Below are 24,259 nucleotides of genomic sequence, written 5' to 3'. Positions count from 1 at the left end.
TTCTTCGAAGGCGAGGCCCTGGTGGCGCAGCCCGTTGAGCGCTACCCACATGCTCAATGCCTGTCAACACGAGGTCTGCGGTTCGAATCCGACCATCGAACTGTTCCTTCGCTCATATCTTAGTTATTTCTGTCTATTTACATTGCCCTATCCAATGCAGCTGAAAAGGAAAAAATATATATATTTAGAAAGAAATTCTCGGTTCAGGGGGTGCGGTAGGGGTGGGGTGAGGCAGAAAGGGGGTAGACAACTATGGATGAGATGTTCAAGGGGTGTGGTAGAATGGGGGGTGCGGTAGGGGTGAGGGGGTAGACAATTATGGAGGGGGGGTGCGGTAGGGGTGAGGGGGTAGACAATTATGGAGGAGATGTTCAAGGGGTGTGGTAGAATGGGGGGTGCGGTAGGGGTGAGGGGGTAGACAATTATGGAGGGGGGGTGCGGTAGGGGTGAGGGGGTAGACAATTATGGAGGAGATGTTCAGGGGGTGCGGTAGAATGGGGGGTTTGGGGAGTTTGGGGGGTTCGGGGGTAGGGTAGGGTAGGGTAGGGCAGGGGTGAGGCAGAATGGGGGTAGACAGTTTTGGAGATGTAGTGTTTACAGACGATGAGTTCAACTTTTATAATATTAACGATAGGGGATTTCGTGTTTACAGACCTGTGGGGTTGGGGATAGCAATTGTAATGGTCCCTGCTGACAATGAGTTCAAATATTATACTATTAACGATTAATTTCTGCAAATCTCTGCAAACAAAACAATGAAAATGTGTGACTCAATTACCAGCCCAGCCAACAGAATCTCTGAAGTCAGATATCCTGAGGAGCCTCCAGAACTTTGCGGTCGTATTTTAAACATAGAGACGCACGGAGGAATCACTGTTTCACCCGCTTTCATTCAGTGCAGTTTTCCAAGCGATTCTAACACCACACTTGTCACTGTAAATGTCCTTACAAGTCCACAAGTAGGAATGAACATCGATGGACAGATTGCATGCAAATGCTCACGTGTACACATCAATGCTGGAGAAGCTGATGGTGGAGACAGCAACATGAGAAAGCAACAAAAAGCGGAGTCTGACCATTGTCTTTTAAAAATGGTGACGCACAAAGGAATCACTGTATCACCCGTTTTCATTCAGTGCACTTTTCCAAGCGATTCTAATACCACACTTGTCACTGTAAATGTCCTTACAAGTCCACAAGTAGGAATGAACATCGATGGACAGATTGCATGCAAATGCTCATGTGTACACATCAATGCTGGAGAAGCTGATGGTGGTGACAGCAACATAAGAAAGCAACAAAAAGCAGAGTCTGACCATTGTCTTTTAAACATAGTGACGCACAAAGGAATCACTGTATCACCCGTTTTCAATCAGTGCACTTTTGCAACAGATTCTACCACCATACATGTCACTGTAAATGTTCCTACAAGTCCACAAGTAGGAAAGAACATCGATGGACAGATTGCATGCAAATGCTCACGTGTACACATCGGTACTGGAGAAGCTGATGGTGGAGACAGCAGCATGAGAAAGCAACAAAAAGTGGAGTCTGACCATTGTCTTTTAAACATAGTGACGCAAAAAGGAATCACTGTATCACCCGTTTTCAATCAGTGCACTTTTGCAACAGATTCTACCACCATACATGTCACTGTAAATGTTCCTACAAGTCCACAAGCAGCAAAAAGTGGAGTCTGGTACCACAGCTTGCCAACCGTGAAGTAGACTCCACAGAACCAGACCAGGTGATGCCAGAGAAAGAGAGCATGGATAGGAAGACTGCAAGATTTGCCAGTTTGCAGCAGCAAGGATTGCTGCCGCGTAGCTGGGCTGTAGCTGCTTGGCGGCGGGCTCTTTGGGCCGTCGTCCTGTGCCTGCCGGGCTGGAGAGGCAGATGGTGGGCCCTGACACGTCGACACTGGCACCCGAGTCAGAAGGTCCAGGCCAAGGGTTCCCGCCGGCTGGGGGGCTCGAGGTTTGGGCGCCGGGGCTGGACAGTCGCGTGCCTGGTGGCCCGGTTCGTCGCGGCGGTAGCAGCGGCCCTCCCGTCCCTTTGGTCGCCGCTCGCGAGGAGATGGCCGAGCCAAACGGACCTCCTCCTCCTCCTCGCAGTCGGCCGCCCTGACCGAAGGACGAAAAGCTTCCTGTGGAGTGGGCTGCTCCACCAGGATGTTCTCTGTTCGCTCCGCCTCCAGCATAAACTGGTCCTCATGTGTATTTTGCTAATTGTTTTCCACTGTTCAGTGCCGTGGGGTACCTTGGAGTTCTATAGAAAAATAAACGTGATTGATTGTTGTTGAGGTGTCCTGACTTTTGGTTGGTAACCTTTACTGGCTATAGCTTTAATGTAGCCTAATGATTGCAATATATTCTCTTACAACAAGGAGCAGCCTAGCCATAAACACACAAACAGGTATGGTTGCTCATAATGAACATACGTAGCCAAATGATCTACATCCTCTTCTTTTAGCTCAAACCTCCTATGTAAAACAAAAAAGCACTGGGTAAATATCAACATTACAGAACATTTATTTCTTATGTTGTTTTATGATTATCAGTAAACAACCCAAATTAAATTAAGATTGATATAAATGTTTCTTTAAGGTTACAGAGTTCCTGTATTTGCCGACATACCTAAAAAAGACTTTAGGCGTCTTTTTTAAAGATTTATTCTCGTTACTTTTGAGTAAGAAATATTTCGGCTTAACTGAGAATTTTTTTTACTACTGTCTAAATGTCTAGAGTGACTTTATTCTCGTTTTTTCAGGAGACATTTTTTTTTTCCGTGGCGCAGTACTCTTCTATAATACGACTAGCCAACAAGAGCCAAATACCGAAATAAACTTACCATGGTTTAAAAAATCCTTAATTTTTAAGGATTAAAAAAAAATTTAATTGGCAATTTGCTCCTAATGCTATTAAGTGGGACATATTGCAGATATTAGTACTAATATATTTTATGTAACACTCACTCTAAGTAGCAAAACGTGGCTGAGCCTGTTCTCCCTATAGAAACGATAAAAAAACGAGGCATTTGCTGCGAAAATTGCGACCCGAAATTCTGGTGAGATTCAGAAGCTGAACCGCAGACGGACAGTCAACCGTGGTTCGTCTGTTCCAAAACTTTGCACACAGAACATCTTTGGAACTTAGTCGACACCGCGACTTAAATCCATTAGCTTGAGACTGGAGGAGAGGTGTACCCCCAACGCCGGGTTGGAACAGTGAGATGAGCGAACTTTCGACTTCATTCCTGGAATATCCGAACAGTACAGAGGCGAGGCATGAGACCGACCAAAACCGAAATTTTAACATCGGTGTAAAAACGGTCGGTGTTCGCATTCTCAAAATGATCTTATACAAACTTGCGACAATCCGAAATCTTCAAAATTCTCGAATAAGGCTTTCACATAATCAAAATGATGTCAAATAAACTCCAGTTATTACGCTGGAGCGCTATCCACATGCTCAATGTTGGGTGGTGGCGCATTAATCGTAAAGTATATCATCGTAATTCTAGCGACCAAAATAGCGCGGCCCCTAGTGGCGCAGCCCGTAGAGCGCTATCCTCAAAGATTTTGCTCAATTCCAGCCAATCGACGGTTCGAATCCACAGGAGGGCAGAAATGGCTGTGACGTTGGGCAGGACCGGGCGACATCTGCGTCGGCCCGGGCGCACCGCGACATCTGCAGGACGCGACGTCCACGCATGTCGGGCACATCAGGGCAGGACCGGACCGGGCGGGACATCTGCGGCTCGTCGAGCAGGAACGGGCGCGCCGTGACATCTGTGGCAGGACGCCACATCAGGGGACGTCGGGCAGGACCGGGCGACATCTGCGGTACGTCGGATCGGGCGCACCGCGACATCTGCAGGACGCGACATCCACAGGAGGGCAGAAATGGCTGTGACGTTGGGCAGGACCGGGCGACATCTGCGGTACGTCGGCCCGGGCGCACCGCGACATCTGCAGGACGCGACGTCCACGCGATGTCGGGCACATCAGGGCAGGACCGGACCGGACCGGACCGGACCGGGCGGGACGCGACGTCGGGCAGGATCGGGCGCGCCGCGACGTCGGGCAGGACCGGGCGCGACATCTGCGGCACGTCGAGCAGGAACGGGCGCGCCGTGACATCTGTCACCTGCCACATCAGGCGACGTCGGGCAGGACCGGGCGACATCTGCGGTACGTCGGACCGGGCGCACCGCGACATCTGCAGGACGCGACATCCACGCGATGTCGGGCACATCAGGGCAGGACCGGGCGCGACATCTGCGGTACGTCGAGCAGGACCGGCCGCGCCGCGACGTCGGGCAGGACGCGACGTCGCGGCAGGACCGGGCGCGACATCTGCGGCACGTCGAGCAGGAACGGGCGCGCCGTGACATCTGTGGCAGGACGCCACATCAGGCGACGTCGGGCAGGACCGGGCGACATCTGCGGTACGTCGGACCGGGCGCACCGCGACATCTGCAGGACGCGACATCCACGCGATGTCGGGCACATCAGGGCAGGACCGGGTGCGACATCTGCGGTACGTCGAGCAGGACCGGGCAGGACGCGACGTCGGGCAGGACCGGGCGCGACATCTGCGGCACGTCGAGCAGGAACGGGCGCGCCGCGACATCTGCGGCAGGACGCCACATCAGGCGACATCGGGCAGGACCGGGCGACATCTGCGGTACGTCGAACCGGGCGCACCGCGACATCTGCAGGACGCGACGTCCACGCGATGTCGGGCACATCAGGGCAGGACCGGGCGCGACATCTGCGGTATGTCGAGCAGGACCGGCCGCGCCGCGACGTCGGGCAGGACGCCCACGTCAGGCAGGACGCGACGTCAGGCAGGACCGGGCGCGCCGCGACGTCGGGCAGGACGCCACGTCGGGCAGGACGCCCACGTCAGGCAGGACTGGGCGCGACATCTGCGGCACGTCGAGCAGGAACGGGCGCGCCGCGACATCTGCGACAGGACCGCACATCAGGCGATGTGCGGTAGGGGTGAGGGGGTAAACAATTATGGAGGAGATGTTCAGGGGGTGCGGCGCCGCCGTTAATAAAAGCATCTATCCAAATGCTCAATGTCAGCCGCGACGTCTGCGGGACGAATCCGCAGGAGGAGCAGGAGAAGCGGCGGCGGCAGCAGTTCCAGCGCCGCCGTTAATAAAAAGAAAAGGGAAAAACCGCCGCCGTCGTAGCCGTCACCGCCGTCGTCGCCGCCGTCGTAGCCGTCGTCGTTCGAGCGCCGCCGTTAATAAAAGCATCTATCCAAATGCTCAATGTCAGCCGCGACGTCTGTGGTAAGAATCCGCAGGAGGAGCAGGAGAAGCGGCGGCGGCAGCAGTTACAACGCCGCCGTTAATAAAAAAGAAAAAGGAAGGAAAAAACCGCCGCCGTCGTAGCCGTCGTAGCCGTCGTCGTTCGAGCGCCGCCGTTAATAAAAGCATCTATCCAAATGCTCAATGTCAGCCGCGACGTCTGCGGGACTATGTATGAATAGACTAGCCCGAGCAGTGGCGATCGGGCGATCGTCCGCGAAGCATATATATCATGCATGAGCACCATCTACCGCCACTGATACGAAGCCAACAATGAAGGGTGAATCAGCTGCCGGCCCAGCCAACAGACTCTCTGAAGACTCTCTGAAGAGTATCATAGTGACGGAGGCCTGCTGGGCTGGAGAGGCAGTCTCTGTGCCGAGGGAGATGGGCCCTGACACGTCGACTGTATCACCTGTTTTCTATCAGTGCACTTTCGCAATAGATTCTACCATTAACATAACTGTTAATGGCAGAATGTGCCTCTCTGAAGAGCCTCCTCGTTTAATCATAGTATCACCTGTTTTCAATCAGTGCACTTTTGCAACAGGTTGTACCATTAACATCACTGTTAATGGCACTGTATAGAAATACTCACAGTGCGCTGGAGCGCTATCCACATGCCCAATGTCAGCCGCGACGTCTGCGGTTAGAATCCACATGCTCAATGCCAGCCCACGGGTGTGATGAGGCGGACATGCTGGCGCAGCCGCTCCGCTGTTAGGGTTCGCAGGAAGGTGTGCAGCGCCAGCTCCTCCTCCTCCGCTGCGCCGAACTGCGGGTAGCCCCTGCGTGCGTGGAGCCACACGTCTGCAGCTACCATTCCCCCAGCTTTCTTCCTCATAGCAGCGGCGGTTCGCCCAGCTTGCATCAGTGGAGCGTCGTTGCCAGTAGCGCCGTTATTATTTTATACGAAACTTGTGACAATCCGAAATTTTCAAAATTCTCGAATAAGGCTTTCACATTATCAAAATGATGTCATTTAAGGGTAGGACCCTTAAATAAGGTACTTCGCCTGCATTGCTCCAGAATATATAGAACTGTATTAATGTATTCAATGTAAATGCTATGCTGAGTGAGTCGCTCTGTCTGCTAAATGCCTGTTATGTAAACTTAATAAATTCCACTCACACGGTTCTCATTGTTTCAGTGTGTTTTAATGTACTAAACATTCTCGTATAAGAATAGTAGAATCTTTATACGGACGGGGGGGGGGGTGGGGGGGGGGGCTGACGGTCGGAGAAAATTATCTTATACGAAACTATACAATCGAGATCTTCAAAATTCTCTCAAAAGGCTTTCACATAAACAAAACGACAATCGATAAATATATCAACGTCAATCTAGCTCCTTCGAAGTCGAGGACCTGGTGGCGCAGCCCGTAGAGCGTTACCCCCATGCTCAATGCCTGTCAGCACGAGATTTTCAGTTCGAATCCGACCATCGAACTATTCCGTCGGTCATATCTCAGTTCTTCCTGTCTCTTAACATTGCTGTGTAAATATATTTAGAAAAAAAAAAAATATTTAAAAAGAAATTCTCGATTCGGGGGGTGAGGTAGAATGGGGGTGCGGTAGGGTTGGTCTGAGGCAGAATGGGGGTAGACAATTATGGAGGAGATGTTTGGGGGGTGCGTTAGGGGTGAGAGGCAGGATGAGGGTAGACAATTTTGGAGGAGATGTTTGGGGGTGTGGTAGAATGGGGGGTTCGGGGGGTGCAGTAGGGGTGGGGTGAGGCAGAATGGGGGTAGACAATTTTGGAGGAGATGTAGTGTTTACGGACGATGAGTTCAAATATTATAATATTAAGGATAGGGGATTTCGTGTTTACAGACCTGTGGGGTTGGGGATAGCAATTGTAATGGTCCCTGCTGACAATGAGTTCAAATATTATACTATTAACGATTAATTTCTGCAAATCTCTGCAAACAAAACAATGAAAATGTGTGACTCAATTACCAGCCCAGCCAACAGAATCTCTGAAGTCAGATATCCTGAGGAGCGTCCAGAACTTTGCGATCGTCTTTTAAACATAGAGACGCACGGAGGAATCACTGTTTCACCCGCTTTCATTCAGTGCACTTTTCCAAGTGATTCTAACACCACACTTGTCACTTTAAATGTCCTTACAAGTCCACAAGTAGGAATGAACATCGATGGACAGATTGCATGCAAATGCTCACATGTACACATTGGTACAAGCTGATGGTGGAGACAGCAACATGAGAAAGCAACAAAAAGTGGAGCCTGACCATTGTCTTTTAAACATAGTGACGCACCAAGGAATCACTGTATCACCCATTTTCAATCAGTGCACTTTTGCAACAGATTCTACCACCATACATGTCACTGTAAATGTTCCTACAAGTCCACAAGCAGCAAAAAGTGGAGTCTGGTACCACAGCTTGCCAACTGTGAAGTAGACTCCACAGAACCAGACCAGGTGATGCCAGAGAAAGACAGCATGGATAGGAAGTCTGCAAGATTTGCCAGCTCGGCTGTAGCTGCTTGGCGGCGGGCTCTTCGGGCCGTCGTCCTGTGCCTGCCGGGCTGGAGAGGCAGTCTCTGCGCCGAGGGAGATGGTGGGCCCTGACACGTCGACACTGGCACCCGGGTCAGAAGGTCCAGGCCAAGGGTTCCCGCCGGCTGGGGGGCTCGAGGTTTGGGCGCCGGGGTTGGACAGTCGCGTGCCTGGTGGCAGTAGCAGCGGCCCTCCCGTCCCTTTGGTTGCCGCCCGCGAGGAGATGGCCGTGCCCAACGGACCTCCTCCTCCTCCTCACAGTCGGCCACCCTGACCAAAGGACGAGAAGGTTCCTGTGGAGTGGGCTGCTCCACCAGGATGTTCTCTGTTCGCTCCGCCTCCAGCATAAACTGGTCCTTATGTGTATTTTGCTAATTGTTTTCCACTGTTCAGTGCCGTGGGGTACCTTGGAGTTCTATAGAAAAATAAACGTGATTGATTGTTGTTGAGGTGTCCTGACTTTTGGTTGGTAACCTTTACTGGCTATAGCTTTAATGTAGCCTAATGATTGCAATATATTCTCTTACAACAAGGAGCAGCAGAAGGCCATATTAGGTATTTAGTCCACCAAGACACTCATCGGTCCTATCCATCCATTATCTAACCTACTTATTCCTGGTCAGGGTCACAGGTGCATATCGGTGAACATCAGTACTAAAACTAGTAAAAACCACGGTTACAGGGATGTTAATATTTAAGACTCCACCATGTGCATACAAGCAATATCGATGTCGTTTCACCTGTCTATTCCCATCACGATGGTAATTAAGTATAGGGCCTGTCCATAATACTAATCCAATTTGCAAAAAATTAAATTTATACGTAGTGGAGCCAACTGAGTATATGGCTTTTCTGACTGCATACCCTGTAGAAATTAGTTCGTTTGTGTGTGAGTCAATGATCACACTGACTTCGAACAAACCGCCAGTTTATTATGGAGATAAAACCCATGTGAACAAAGCTGACGTTGAGAGTCTACTTGCATGACCGACCTACAGGGAACTAGAGCACGTTGATTGGCCTAGCCATGAACACACATACAGGTATGGTAGCTCATAATGAACAAACATAGCCAAATGATCTATATCCTCTTCCTTTAGCTCACACCTATGTAAAACCAATAATGATATTCTTGGTTAAATTTAAGACTATCCAACAGCAAATCAAGGTGGATGAACATATCACTTTTACAGGTAGGCCTATTCATAAGGCATACCTGGTATAGAATTAATCATGATCAATTTACACAGACGCGCTTTTGCCTTTCATCTACGATCATCTTTGCACTGCAGAGAAAAGTCAGCGGGAGTCGGTGGATATGCTCCTACAGTTGCCTATATATTGTGTGACAAAAATAAATTAACATTAGACCTTTGTTTCTAAAAGAACAAAATAATTCACCCATATGTAGGCTATATCCTTTTCCCTTGGCTTCCGAGACTATGTCCCAGACTATGGCTTATATATCCCGATTTGTTCCGTGGTGGAGTACTCTTCTATAATACTACTAGCCAACACGAGCCAAATACCGAAATAAACTTACCGTGGTTTTACAAAAATCTTTAATTTTTAAGGATAAAAAAAAATTACATAGGCACAGAGTCGGTGGAATACCAGAGTGGAAAAAATGTGCATGAAGGTGGCTTTGTAACTGCAGGCAGTGGGTCAGGGCAGATTGATAATCGCAGCAGCTTGGTGGCTGCACCAGAAGCTCAGGCAGAGACAGTTGTAGGTGAGGTGATTGGGGCAAATGTGAAGAGGCTGCATGTCTGTCCTGAGAGACATATGATTGAACGTGTAAACAATGATGGAGTCAAGGTGAAATGCAGAAAATGTGACATGCACGACAAAAAAACCAAAATGGACGTGTTTCTTGAGGGAAACATCACAATGGAATGTGGTACTGAGAAGAAGTCGTTTAAACTAAACGAGGGAATCTTGAGGTCGTTAACAGTTCATACATGGTCCATTACCTTGAAAATATACATTTTCTTGATATCCACATGCTTGTACTGATATGCAAGGTCAGTTTTGTCAGTTATAGCATGTAAGTCCACATCCTGTGCATTTGCAGTAGGCCTTTAACAAACGTGTGCTTGTTTGCCATGCTTTCTTATGGGCAGGATTGGATCTCCTGGCTGGCACGCACACAGTTAGAGCTGTATAATTCTCCAAACTGGTAATTCAATATACATTTTAACCAACAGGTTATGGCCTGAAACATACCCTACGCAAGTATGCGAGCGCAAATGACAACGCCAGGCCGATGCACTGCAAATGCATGGCGCGGTTGCACTCTCAATGCGCGCTGTCATGTTCTTGTGGAGGTTATAAACCCACGTCCTCCAGGGGGCAATCCAGGACAGTGGCAAAAGACTGAGAAGGAAAAGGCACAAATCAAAGAAGATGGCTTCATCTTGTTATCTGCTATAATGCCCCTCGCTGCAACGCTTGACACTGCAGCTCGTGTTTTGCGATGCATTAAGAATTTCAGGTGACGTTTTAATTCACGTACATACGTAAGGTATGTTTGACATTGGTTCATTAACGCAGTCTTGACTGCTAGTACTTTTCTACCAGTATACTGGGCTTGTCTGTTAATTAGCATAGTAGCTTAACTAATCACATATCTCCATTATTTTCACAAAATTACAAAAAGTGGACTGACTACAGTATAGAGCATTATGATTATGTATAGGGGCTATTAAGTCAACCCCCATTAATGCAATACTAATAGAAGCAGGAGAGACACCGCTGGAGTTAAGGAGAGAGAAACTTTCACTTGCATATTGGGTTGGGTTAAAAGGAAGTGGGGAGGAAAACCCTGCGAAGAAGACGCTGCAGGATTGTTGGGAATATGTTGGGAAATATTCAAAGGATATGGGTTTAGATGGACTAGGGAAGAAAGAGCGAGGGCATATGGAATGGAGGCCTTAGAGTTCACCAGGTTCACCCCAGTTAGTAACGTGCCCCCTTGGCTTTTTCCAGAGATAAAGCTAGACATGAGTATTATGAAAAATAAAAGAGAATGGGGAGAAAATGAAGTGGGAGTTAAAACAGAATTATATCAGAGGAATAGTTATCACAGTTATCTCAAAATATATACAGATGGTTCTAAGAACAAACAGGAGTGTGTGGGAATTGGTGTATATATCCCTGAGTTCAAAATATCTATCTCCAAAAGACTGTCCGATCAGTTATCAGTATATACAGCAGAGATAGTGGCAGCCATTATTGGGTTACAATCAATCAATTTATTTATTTGTATAGCGCTTTGTCACAAAGCAGCTTTACAGAGAACCGGCCCCCAAAGAGTAAGCCTAGGGCAACAGTGACAAGGAAAAACTCCCTGACTGATAGCAGGAAGAAACCTTGAGCAGAACTGGACTCAGAGGGGGAACCCATCTGCCGCGGGCAGGCACCGGTTTGTTATGGAAAGTCAATAGTGGCAGGATGCGGGGGTGCCCAGCTGGTCTAGCTGGTCTAGGGCTGGAGCTCCGGGTCGAGGGGGGGGGTGCTCAGCAAACTTGGGCTAGAGCTCCGGGCAGGTGCCCAGAGCCGAGGATGAGTTGAAGAGGTCAGACCAGATAGGGTGGTGATATGCACAGACTCAACAGCTGTCATGAAAAGCATTCAGTCAATAAAATCTTTCATAGAAGACTTACTCATTAAACTTTACCTTAGTTTGCTAAGACTTCACAGAGGTGGTGTAGATGTGCAGTTCTGTTGGGTACCAGCACATGAGGGGTTGAAAGGGAATGAGCGTGCAGACGAACGAGCAAAAAGGGCCTTACAAAAGGAAATAACCGTGCCAGTACCACTTGGCAGAAGAGAAGGAAAAGCAGTGATTAAGAAGAAAGGAATGGAGATATGGCAGAAAAGGTGGGAGGAAGACTGGAAAAGAAGGGGGTATCACAAAATACAAAAGTTGGTCACAGCAAAGTACTATAAAGGAAGGATCAGAAGGGAAGAAATCATCATAACAAGAATCAGATTGGATCACACAGCATTAAATGGCACTTTGTGCTGGGGGAAAGTAAGAGTGACAAGTGTGTGAACTGTGGAGTTACAGAAAACTTAGAACATTATTTTAATGCATTGTAACATGTATGAAGCGGAAAGAGAAAGGTTGCATGAAAAAGTCAGAGAGGCGGGAGGGGAATGGGATCTGGTTGGGATTCTTGGAACATAAAGAGAGGGAGAGGGGGTAAGAGTTGCCAGGAAGGCACTCTTTACCTTTTTTAAAAAACACAAGGTTGGTGTGTAGAATGTAAGTAATAGGGTGAAATGATATGATGTTAAACACTCTTATACAGTAGGTGGCGGTATGCACCTTTAAGTTGGTATGAATTCGCCAGTTTAACCGAGAGAAGAAGAAGAAGGTAAGGTGCTGTTGTCGTCGCCGGTCGAAAAAAAAAACTCGTCTTATCTGCAACTGACTGCGCGGGATATTTGAATAACCTGCGTACCTTTTAATGGAATGTATAAAATGTTTGTCGGATGAAACAAGGATCGGCTGCATATATTTCGGCGGCGGGTGCATCCAGTAATCATTCATTCCGCGAGGTATGTATGCGTTCATTTACGTTCAAAATGGCAATTTTTATCGTTAAGTACTGGCAACTGGGTTGGAAGAACTTTACCATATTTATCTAAACTTCTCTTATCTACAAGTGACTGCGCGCGATATTTGAATAACGCGCGTATTTCTTTCACGGGAATGTAGCCTATAAAATGTTTGTCGGGTGGCGCTGCGGGCTGTATTTTAGCCCAGAAAACGGGGATCATTGCGTACTTTTTTCCGGCCGCAGGTGCATCCAATAATAATTCATTCCGCGAGGTATGTATGCGTTAATTCACCCTGTAAAAGTTGTACATTTTTAGGTTAAATACTGGCAACTGAGTTGCCGGAACTTTACCATATAAATAACAGTAACAACGTGTTTAGCATACGATAGCAGAATGTTGGCTATAGGTTAGCACGAGTTAAATGTATGTTTAACTGTAAATAATACAATTCCTATTTACATATCAGCTGTTTACAATTTCTTACCTTCACAATTTTACAGTAAAAATGTAGGCATATTTTCTACAGGCCTGTGCTGTTGACTTTGTTTTTCTCAGATGTTTATCTCTTTTGTGAACAGTGTTTTTGGACACAGAGTTGGGGATTTGCGTTTTTGAGGTGACGGTAGGCTATTTGAATGCAAAGGCAATCCAGCAACACGGCTGCCCACTGCTGTCAGAGAAAACCCACAGTGCACGTTTTCTTGGGCATTAATTCATTTCCCTTGTTTTCTCTCCGCCCTGTTTTCCAGTTTATTTATTTATTTTTTTAAAGTTTCTGTTATGTCAGCAATACCATGAGCAAGTGTGACTCAGATTCCAGCCCAACCAACGGAACACATGGAGTCAGAGATCCTGGTGAGTTGATTGATTCCTCATGTAAGGGTTTAGATTTTGGTCGCAGGGAACTGTAAAACTTCAAAAACCTGTGATGTGGATGTTTGTGTGAATACGGGTTTGTATGTTTGTGCATTGACTGGGGTGTGCTGAAATAATGGGCAGCAAGCCTCTGAACCCTGAGAGCAAGATTATCTACTGCTGCCAGGCATTCATCTAACTGCTCTCTGGCATTAAGAACCTCTACGCTAGCAGGTAAAGGTGCTACTCATCTGGGAATTTTACACACAATGTTTCTGTGCCGTGAAGACGTGCCTTTACCCAGAAAAATATTTATGCCCGGACACCAAAACTAACAGAAAAACTCGCCTTTTTTCTTCTTTTGCATAGCTAGATAAACTAAAGCCACTTTAAACACTTAAAACTTTTTGTTTTGTGTTGTGATCTCGTATAGCCCTTCTCTTTATACATCCATGGCGTAGCTGCAAGACGGAGGTTTGGGCAAGATTCCAGCCCCGTTTAATAGCTGCCTCGTAATTATTCACGCCCCAGCGGCGTGGAGTGACTTTAAACGGTGCGGTGTTCTCACTGAGTATACTGACAACAGTTTGTGGACATGTTCGCCGGTGGTTCTCAATCCTGAAGTTCTTTCTTCTTACTGAATATACTGCCAGCTTTATATGGTCTTTCCAGCTGCCTGTCACCTGCCTGTGTTATTTGACACAGCTGTGTGGGCAATAAAATGGTTAAAGTCCAGAGTGAAGAGAAAAAGGGGCAAATTGGTTTAATAGTCAAAATTGCACCTTGCTCTCTCCCCGGATGTAATGGAAGAGCGTTACTTGTGTTCTTTCCATGTAAAAGTGCAATCACCTGCTAAATACCAAAATTTAATGTAGTTCCTTTAGGATTGGTATTGCACGCATTGTGATTTAAAAAAAATAGATGTTAGCTGTTTGACTATGTAAATGTAGTCTATTATGGTTCTGTTATGGCATAAGAGAACTTTACTTAGCTGGTTTGTTAGCAAGGTATGGCGCTGTTGCTTACTAAACTGGGGTGATACAATGACAAAGAACATGTGTAAGTCACTCTGGACAAGAGCTTCTGGTATATTAATGACTAATTTCATGAAAACTGTAAAAATTGATAGTTTTTCTTTCTGTAAAGTCTGAGCCATAAATCTGAGTCTCTTTTTAAACTGATTTTGCAGAGAAGCCTCCTGGACCTGGACATCATCTTTCTTCCAACATAGAGAATAAGAAAGGAATCACCGTTTCACCAATTTTCCATGAGTGCAATTTTGGACATGATGTTTCTAACACCATAAACATCACTGCTAACATTGTTAATGGTATAGTGGTATATATAATTTATACATTGTATAATTTATATATAGTATATACATACTGTAGTGTGTTTGGGACAGATTTTTCTTGATTTGACACTGTACTCCACAATTTTTGATTTGTAATCAAACAATTAATTTGTGGTTACATTTCACATTCTCAGCTTTTATTTTAAAGGTATTTATACATTTTGGTTTCACCATGTAGATATGACTGTACATTTTATAAATAGTTTCCCCCATTTCATGAGAATAACTGACTACAAAGGCTAGAATAAAAACTAGATACTGAAAGCTCTCTTGTACCTGCACTAAAGAAGCAATTGAACATACCTTACTAATCAGAACCACATGGGATGCCATTTGTCCCAAACATTATAATACCCTGAAGTGAGGGGACTAATCAAAGGAAGTGCTCTTATTTCTACACGGTGAATACAAAACATAAAATATACCCGTGAATAAGAGTTGTGAGTGCATTCTAACCCCATAAGAATTGTTTGATTACAAATCAAAAATTGTAGAGCCAAAAGAAGAAGAAAAAAATTGTCCCAAATATTATGGAGCTCACTGTATAATGTGTAACATTTGTCATTTTGTCCCTTTCTTTTATTGTGTTTGAAGTGTTGGATGAGGACATTAGGGCTGTCAATATTGGAATGCTATTTGAATTGTAAACAAAAAAAATTACTTTCGAGAAAATTAGTATAGGAATGTGAAAGGGAAAAAATACAGCGCATCTGTATTTTGGCTGTCTTCCTTTCAAGTTGGCTTTTGTTAAAACAAAAATAAATATCGTATTTTAGCGCCTCCTCTGTTTAAAACGTAAGGCGCTGGGCCGGGTCGTTGCTATGTTGTCTTACGCACACTTCATTTCACACTTCACACTTTCACTTCATTCTTGGTCCGATTAGGTCGCGTCTTTTCCTCCGCTGAGAATATAGTGAATTAAGTGAATAAAAAGGAGATTGGCCCTGGCCTTTTCGCAAGTGGACTGTCTGGTGTTTGGCAAATAATATATAAAGTTAAAGCTATGCTAATCTTAGGTCCCTATCCAAAATGTACAAGAAAGTATACCTTTAACTTTTGATAGCATAGTACTTTATTAGAAAATTATCCACCAGAATGAAAAAAAAGTTTTGGTAATATTTTTCGAAATTGTGTGCCTTAATGCTGTTTTTTTAAAAAGCATTAAAAAAACGTTCTTTTGCGACTTGTCTGCGTTGATGTTTATGTTCAAATAAAATATACCTTTGGCAGTTACCTTTCTCGTTGTATTGGGTTGCCATCTTGTGGACATAACGCGCAATTAACACAGCCGGAAAGTTAGAACTTGTGATATATATTAGAACTTAAGTGTTTGTTTGTTTATTTATTTATTTATTTATTATATTCGAACGTAATTTTTGACCAGTGTTGACAGTCCTAAAGGACATCAGCTTATGAGTAGTGCTTTATTTATACATTGCCAAGGACAATATTTTAATAATAATGAATAAAATCACTTCATCCTGGTTTACTAATGGCATGTTACACTGCTGTATCCTTTCCGACCAGAACACCGCCCCCCCGGCCCCGGCCGCAGCCGTCCTAAGATATAGTGTGGATGGAGGACCCTGGTTCAATATCATTTACTTTTTCTTTTAGTTGGTGCAAGAATGGACTGATATGAAACACTAGTCTTTGTGCACACAGACTTAAAGCTTATCACATGGGGTGGATTTATGTGATGGGCAACCATGGCTTAATGACCCACAATAATGTGTTTTTAGGTGTAATAGAGCCAGCTTCTCCCTATACATGTCCCCAAGTAGGGATGAACAGAGGAGGACAGAGAGCAACAAAACGCTCTTGGTAAGATGTTTTTTATTTTTATTTTGAGTGCAGTGCGGTCTGGGGCGGAGGGGGGGGGGGGCGTGGGGGGCGTGGGTGCATGCAAACCAAGTCATGTTCTGTAGTAAAGCTCTGAAGTAAAACTACATGTAAATTCCTTAAATTAGCTTCTTCTTTTTTTTTTTTAGATAAATAATTGAAACTCACAACTCTTTATATCCTAATTCATTCAAAAGTTTCACAATGTGTATGCAACTTGCTATTTTAACATTATGTTTTCCCATCAGACCTGGGTCAAATACATATTTGTTTTGGATTCAAATACTTTTCTACGCTTTACTGATCTTGCCTGGTGTATTGGAACCACTGAAATACTCTTAAAAAGTGCAAACCCTACTTCTGGTCATACTGGCAGTCTCAATTATACCAGGCAAGATCAATAAAGTACAGAGAAGTATTTGAATCCAAAACAAATACGTATTTGACCCAAGTCTGATTCCCATAAATTGTATTGTTGCATAGAAAACAAATAGCATGCTGTATATGTGATTGTGATCATCTGTCTCCAGAATTACTTGTTTAAATTCAGAAGTATTTTTCTGTTAAACTGGTATCTTTAACAAACTACATTATTTGATGCTCAAATAATGGTTCACTTAGATTTCATTTCTTTACTAATTTAAATAACTTTAAATATGAATTGCACACATTTGTATTGCATTACATCAACATGTACTCATTGTTTTTAGGGACAGCATTATCATTTACAAGACAAATTATCAATTAAATTTACTATTGCTCAAAAGCTTTCTTCATTATTTTGTTGATTGTCAAACAATTACTTGGACACGTTTTAGATTTGAGAATTTCCCTAATCAACATGACGGGCCCAATTTTATTCTTTCATTGTTCATGAAGCATTTTACGCAGTGTCAACTAGATTTTTTCCAGGCATGCAGTGAAAAATCCACACAAGGCCATATTGCAGTGCACACTTAGGTAGACTTAACTAACTAAACTATGGGTCATTTAACTTCATTTTAAACCTACACATTCAGAGAGCTAAAAGATCAAAGGAGAAAATTAAAAATGACATTTTAAACGTTGAGCCCCCAAAAACTCTTGTATGTTTTTGTACAGCTTGAACAACACAATACTGAACACCTTGCATTTCTGCCATTTTCTTTAACAATAAAAAAACAGCTATGCTTGTTGATATAGTGATTTGAATTTAATCCTTAGATTTCTGCGAACTAATTTCATGCTCCAATGTTTTATATTTTGCAGTGCACCATGCACCGATATGACAACTGCACCTCAGAAAAGGGAGAAAGAAAACACGGATGACACCATTGCTGGATATATTCACCGAGTGTCGCGAATCATGACCTCTGCAAAACGCCATAGATACTTCACTGCAACTTTTCAAAGTCGTGAGGGCTTCCACCGCACTGTCATTTTTGATGTAGATAGATATGCCCGCTTCCAGCACGCGTCTACAAACCAAACACCTGTGGAACTTGAGCACATCACCAAAGAACACAGTAAGTTTATTTTACATAATATCCTAGGACCGATATGACCATTTGCCTACTTTTTGTGCTCTGCAGAATGCTACTTTTTTTCTTTTGCAGCATGATTTAAATGCCACCTACAAGATACTGAAGTTCGTTCAGGACTACTCACGTATTTAGATAAAAAATTTAATGAATATGTCAGTACAGTTTTTTTGGTTTTGCTCTGAATGGATCTGCTTCAATGCACGCTCCAGAGTGCACTGCCTTATGTAACCGGGAGCGCGATGCATCTCCCCTACTAAACAGGAGGAATACCAGAAACCCCCCCCCCCCCCCCCCCCCCCCCCCCCCCCCCCCCAGTACCTAGAAGCAGATCCAAACAACAGGTGGTGCTGGGGTTGTGGAGGGTGAGCGCAGTTCTGTGCAGTAGCTGTGGAGGGTGAGCGCAGTTCTGTGCAGTAGCTGTGGAGGGTGAGCGCAGTTCTGTGCAGTAGCTGTGGAGGGTGAGCGCAGCTCTGTGCAGTAGCTGTGCAGGGTGAGCGCAGTTCTGTACAGTAGCAAGTGAAGCAGCGCAGGCAATAAGCAGCACTGCAGAGATCTGACTGTTGGTTTAAAAAGGCGCTCGCTCCACTGGTTGTGTGCGCATGTGATTGGTTGTTTACGGAAAAATAGTAGGCAAGTAAGCTGATTCAGACGTGGCCCAGAACTTTAATAACATGCCACCTTTATGTCTCTGTGTATGTAGTGCCTCCTGCTAACTAACGTACTGCACTTCAACACTCTTTAATGGTAATTTAATGACCAGTTCCCATCATTTGAGGTATAAAAATGTTAATTACTTAACATGCGGCTTCATAAAGTTTCAGTGGGGTGCTGGTAAAAAGAACTGCATGCTAAAAAGTAAGTACGAACTCATAGCCCAACTTATAACAAGTGTAGTATGCACTAAGTACAATGCAATTGAGGTATTACTATATTGTGTTATTTATCTTCCTTCAGTGTAACCCCCTACTTGTTCTGGTTATTTTTTTATTGCAAATAATTTGTTAATAATACCATTGAAAGATTGCACATGAGTAACATTCTCTGCACCAGCAAACCTTTTACTGTGCTGTGTATTCCTTTCATTTGCCATGTCATTATAATAATGCAATATATGTAATATCAATTACTATCACACTAATATTGTACATTGATGTTTTGTTTAAACAAATACTGTTTTCTTTCTGCTGTATAATTGTATGTTCAGTATGTTTCTACAAATGCAAATACAAATTCAATGTTTTGTAACTTCTTCAAAGAAATGGTGATTTATTTCTGCATCTGGATGTAATTAATAAGCCTCAGCAATTCAAATGTACTTGTATTGTATCTTGACAATGCCATTCACTTTTCAGGCTTCAACGATCCTTCAAGTTTTAAGATTATATGCAATCGTGAAACTATACTGACAGATACCAGCATTGACTTCCCTGTGAAAAGGGAGAAAGAAAACACGGATGACACCATTGCTGGATATATTCACAGAGTGTCGCGAATCATGACCTCTGCAAAATGCCATAGATACTTCACTGCAACTTTTCAAAGTAGAGAGGGCTTCCACCGCACTGTCATTTTTGATGTAGATAGATATGCCCTCTTCCAGCACGCGTCTACAAACCAAACACCTGTGGAACTTGAGTGCATCACCAAAGAACACAGTAAGTTTATTTTACATAATATCCTAGGACCGATATGACCATTTGCCTACTTTTTGTGCTCTGCAGAATTCTACTTTTTTTTTTTGCAGCATGATTTAAATGCCACCTACAAGATACTGAAGTTCGTTCAGGACTACTCACGTATTTAGATAAAAAATTAAATGAATGTCAGTACAGTTTTTTTGGTTTTGGTCTAAATGGATCTGCTTCAATGCACGCACCCCCCCCCCCCAGTACCTGGAAGCAGGTCCAAACAACAGGTGGTGCTGGGGTTGTGGAGGGTGAGCGCAGCTCTGTGCAGTAGCTGTGGAGGGTGAGCACAGTTCTGTGCAGTAGCTGTGGAGGGTGAGCGCAGCTCTGTGCAGTAGCTGTGGAGGGTGAGCGCAGTTCTGTGCAGTAGCTGTGGAGGGTGAGCGCAGTTCTGTGCAGTAGCTGTGGAGGGTGAGCGCAGCTCTGTGCAGTAGCTGTGGAGGGTGAGCGCAGTTCTGTGCAGTAGCTGTGGAGGGTGAGCGCAGTTCTGTGCAGTAGCTGTGGAGGGTGAGCGCAGCTCTGTGCAGTAGCTGTGGAGGGTGAGTGCAGTTCTGTGCAGTAGCTGTGGAGGGTGAGCGCAGTTCTGTGCAGTAGCTGTGGAGGGTGAGCGCAGTTCTGTGCAGTAGCTGTGGAGGGTGAGCGCAGTTCTGTGCAGTAGCTGTGGAGGGTGAGCGCAGTTCTGTGCAGTAGCTGTGGAGGGTGAGCGCAGTTCTGTGCAGTAGCTGTGGAGGGTGAGCGCAGCTCTGCAGTAGCAAGTGAAGCAGTGCAGGCAATAAGCAGCACTGCAGAGATCCAACTGTTGGTTTAAAAAGGTGCTCGCTCCACTGGTTGTGTGCGCATGTGATTGGTTGATTACGGAAACAATAGTAGGCAAGTAAGCTGATTCAGATGTGGCCCAGAACTTTAATAACATGCCACCTTTATGTCTCTGTGTATGTAGCGCCTCCTGCTAACTAACGTACTGCACTTCAACACTCTTTAATGGTAATTTAATGACTAGTTCCAATCATTTAAGGTATAAAAATGTTAATTACTTAACATGCGGCTTCAGAAAGTTTCAGTGGGGTGCTGGTAAAAAGAACTGCATGCTAAAAAGTAAGTACGAACTCATAGCCCAACTTATAACAAGTGTAGTATGCACTAAGTACAATGCAATTGAGATATTACTATATTGTGTTATTCATCTTCCTTCAGTGTAACCCCCTACTTGTTCTGGTTATTTTTTTATTGCAAATAATTTGTTAATAATACCATTGACCATTAAAAGATTGCACATGAGTAACATTCTCTGCACCAGCAAACCTTTTATATGCTATGTATTCCTTTCATTTGCCATGTCATTATGATGATGCAATATATGTAATATCAATTACTCTCACACTAATATTGTACATTGATGTTTTGTTTAAACAAATACTGTTTTTTTTTCTGCTATATAATTGTATGTTCAATATGTTTCTGTACAAATGCAAATACAAATTCAATGTTTTGTAACTTCTTCAAATAAATGGTGATTTATTTCTGCATCTGGATGTAATTAATAAGCCTCAGCAATTCAGATGTACTTGTATTGTATCTTGACAATGCCATTCACTTTTCAGGCTTCAACGATCCTTCAAGTTTTAAGATTATATGCAATCGTGAAACTATACTGACAAATACCAGCGTTGACTTCCCTGTGAAAACTGTTGATGACTTCTCCAAATTCACTATTGACAAAATCAAGACCATGCCTTCAAAACAGCCAGTAAGTACATAGCTCATTTGAAAACGAACTGGAAAATACTATATAACAGATCGGACAGTCACCACAATGCACAGTCCTGTATTGTTAAAACTTCAACACTTTAAATTACCATCTGTATACTCATACACATATCTACACCCATTGACTTGACAGTTCATACCAAAACACTTAATGTGTTTACTAAATCACCTTGTACTTCCATATTTCAAAATTACTGACATGTAATCCAACACATTGCTACAAAACAATCACAGCACGTTTGCCTCTTAAACTTCATATTTAAATATCAGACTACATCTGCTGAGTACTGTAACAACTTGACATACAGCTGCTGTAATTTTCTCCAGTTTCCAAAATCCAAAAAGAAGGATATAAAAATGTAATGTGGCAAGTTTCACTTAGTCTTAAAGAGTGCACTTATTTTCCCTCCAGATTCCCTCAATTGATGCCCATGTTTCTGCTCTCCAACCAGCAACATCTCAGGTGACCAAGTGGGGAGGAGACCATGAAGCAAAAGAGTGCTGGATCTCAGACAGCACAAGCAGCATACAACTGACCTTATGGAACAAAGCCATCACCGCTGTAGAGCTACAGAAATCCTACAGATTTTCTAATTTAACAACAAGACAGTTCTTGGGAGAAACATTTTTAACAATAACACCTAGCACTAAGATCACCCCCATCGATACCTTAAAAAACATCCATCCCATGCCCACTGAAGGAATCTGCAATGAAAATGTCTTGGCTATTGAAGCAGAAGTTACTGCTGTCTCTATCACTCAAAGGCACATATGTGATCTGTGCCACAAAAACCAGGCCACATTTGACACCAAATCTCTGAAAAACAAGTGCACAGAATGTAAAATGCATCAGTATACCTGCAATTTCAATACCTCTACGACTGGAGTAATCAATTGCAAAGCGGCCACAGGCACTCACAAGCTCAGTTTGTACACGACTGCAATGAATACCTACCTCCAAAACAACAACCTACAACACCTTGTAAATGATACAGGCGAGTTAGAAAACCATTTCTTGGATCGGCGCAACTTCACCTTCACAGTTGCACAGAACGTCATCACACACATGCAAGCTGCATCACTTAGTGAAACTCCAAAACCATACACACACACACCACCACTTCATATGTAGATGATTCTTCACAAAATAATCATGTCCAGTGACATGGAACAAGACAAAACAGAACAGGCTCTCACTGCCATTTTTTTTGTCCCATTAAGTTTCTTAAACATTTTGATATTTGCATTTTTAACCCCATGCTGGGGTGTTTGTTCCCTGCTGAGGGCAGTGTTTTCTGGGGTGGCTGTGGTGTACTAAGTAGTGCCGAGTTGCACTGGGGCAATTCTGGCCGCACGTGGTTGTCCTGTGCCTTGTTGGGTGGTTTTTGGTATCTACTTTTTTTCCCCTCCAATGCTGTGTACTCACAAGCCATGTGTGTAAACTGCAGGATTTTTGTAGCTCAACGGCAGTGATGGTGTCTTGCCACTGAAGGAGAAATTGCCGTCCTCCTTGAGGGAAACATTACAATGGAATGTGACTGTAAAGAGGTTTAAACTATATGACAGAATATTGAGGTCATTGGTAAACTGTGATTCTGTAGCAAAAGATTATATTATCAATCAACTACTTCTCTTAAAAACTCACCTTGAGTCGTAAGATTTACAACGTACTGTTTGCTGTAAGGGTAGGCGATTTGGATTAATATTCATATCACAATATGAATTAATAAAAATATCACTATATAATTTAATTTTTTCAGTAATAACTATATATATTTTTTCAATTATTCAGTAATACCTATAAAACCAGAAAGGTTAAGACATGACGCAACTAAACTCAGCATGTTTATTGTGCAGTTTTTTTGCACCAAAGCTAACAAGGATTCTTTCTTTTAAAAAAAGAATTTTCTTTGGGGTTTTTTCCCCCTTCTCTTTAGGTTCCTTTAGCCCAGTTTTACATTTTTTTTTTTAATTTCTTTTTTTTTTACTTGCCAGGAAAGACCTTTAAATGGCTTTTGGAGTGTCCGTTACTTTTGTTAACGGTCAATACTGGTACAATGCTGATGATACTGTAAAACTGAATATACATAATTATGTTCATTTTAATGCATTCTAATTTAGTTTATTTTTCTATACTTAATATTCCCCCTTTTTAAACTTCCCTTATTCTTAAGCTTTTTGGTGTGGTTGTTGTGTATTCTTTAATTGGATCTATATAAGCCAACCCAAGACATATCTGCAAGCTTACTTGGCCAATGAATAACATTCTTAATTATTCAGAGTATCAAAATCGTCTGATTCTGATTCTATGAAACCTTTCTGATGTTTAAAGTGATTGGGCATTAAATACATTTTGATGTAAATAAATATTTTTACTACAGAGCCTGGGTTCTGTCTAAATTTCTTATGTCTAAGGGCTATATGCTACACTCTAATGCTAAAGATGTTCTTTGGGGATCTTGTGTTAAAAGTTGAAAACTATTTTTCCCTGAAAATAGCTCTGCAGTTCTAGAGAAATTTGTTGGAAGTTAAACGGCTTCTTTACAATCTCTCAATAGGCGATATGCACAGAAGTAAAGGTATTTATGCAGGAAAAGGTGCAAATAGTACTCAGTGGAGCACATGTAATGGAAAAGGTGCACACCTTCACTGCACATTACGCATTACAGCTGCATGAGGTTCTTTGCACTTTACACACAAATGTAGGATGCCTAATGATTACAATTTTCCCCAAAAGTTATTAGGTCTGAACTAATGTGCTGACTGAGCAGTTCACCTGACACATGAAGGTGTTTTTGAAGCTTGTAAATCTGCAGTAC

At 43.6% G+C, this 24,259-nt stretch overlaps 2 protein-coding genes across 10 annotated transcripts; one reads left to right on the top strand and one right to left on the bottom strand.

Moving 5' to 3' along the window:
- Positions 1-628: 628 nt before the first annotated feature.
- On the bottom strand, positions 629-6,220 carry LOC118219825 (translation initiation factor IF-2-like). 2 transcript variants are annotated; one of them, XM_035403275.1, is made up of 2 exons: positions 5,924-6,220; positions 629-2,268 (listed from the first exon to the last, which is right to left on the bottom strand). In XM_035403275.1, the coding sequence occupies exon 2, from the start codon at positions 2,198-2,200 to the stop codon at positions 1,613-1,615; it is 588 nt and encodes a 195-aa protein (XP_035259166.1). In that variant the 5' UTR covers positions 2,201-2,268; positions 5,924-6,220; the 3' UTR covers positions 629-1,612. The 2 variants fall into 2 exon arrangements, with proteins under 2 accessions (XP_035259166.1, XP_035259168.1); XM_035403277.1 differs by having other exon boundaries at positions 629-2,123.
- A 6,005-nt stretch (positions 6,221-12,225) lies between these two features.
- Positions 12,226-23,822, top strand: LOC118221948. Of its 8 annotated transcripts, none has more exons than XM_035407411.1 (9): positions 12,226-12,411; positions 12,657-12,685; positions 13,164-13,269; positions 14,459-14,599; positions 16,366-16,447; positions 17,714-17,970; positions 19,341-19,643; positions 21,275-21,420; positions 21,853-23,822. In XM_035407411.1, the coding sequence occupies exons 3-9, from the start codon at positions 13,209-13,211 to the stop codon at positions 22,570-22,572; spliced, it is 1,710 nt and encodes a 569-aa protein (XP_035263302.1). In that variant the 5' UTR covers positions 12,226-12,411; positions 12,657-12,685; positions 13,164-13,208; the 3' UTR covers positions 22,573-23,822. The 8 variants fall into 8 exon arrangements, with proteins under 8 accessions (XP_035263302.1, XP_035263301.1, XP_035263300.1 ...); XM_035407410.1 differs by having other exon boundaries at positions 12,572-12,685; XM_035407409.1 differs by lacking the exon at positions 12,657-12,685.
- Positions 23,823-24,259: the final 437 nt, after the last annotated feature.

This window comes from Anguilla anguilla, chromosome 2 (genome assembly GCF_013347855.1).
Source record: "Anguilla anguilla isolate fAngAng1 chromosome 2, fAngAng1.pri, whole genome shotgun sequence".
Lineage (NCBI taxonomy): Eukaryota > Metazoa > Chordata > Actinopteri > Anguilliformes > Anguillidae > Anguilla > Anguilla anguilla.
This window is presented reverse-complemented; position numbering and strand designations above follow the sequence as displayed.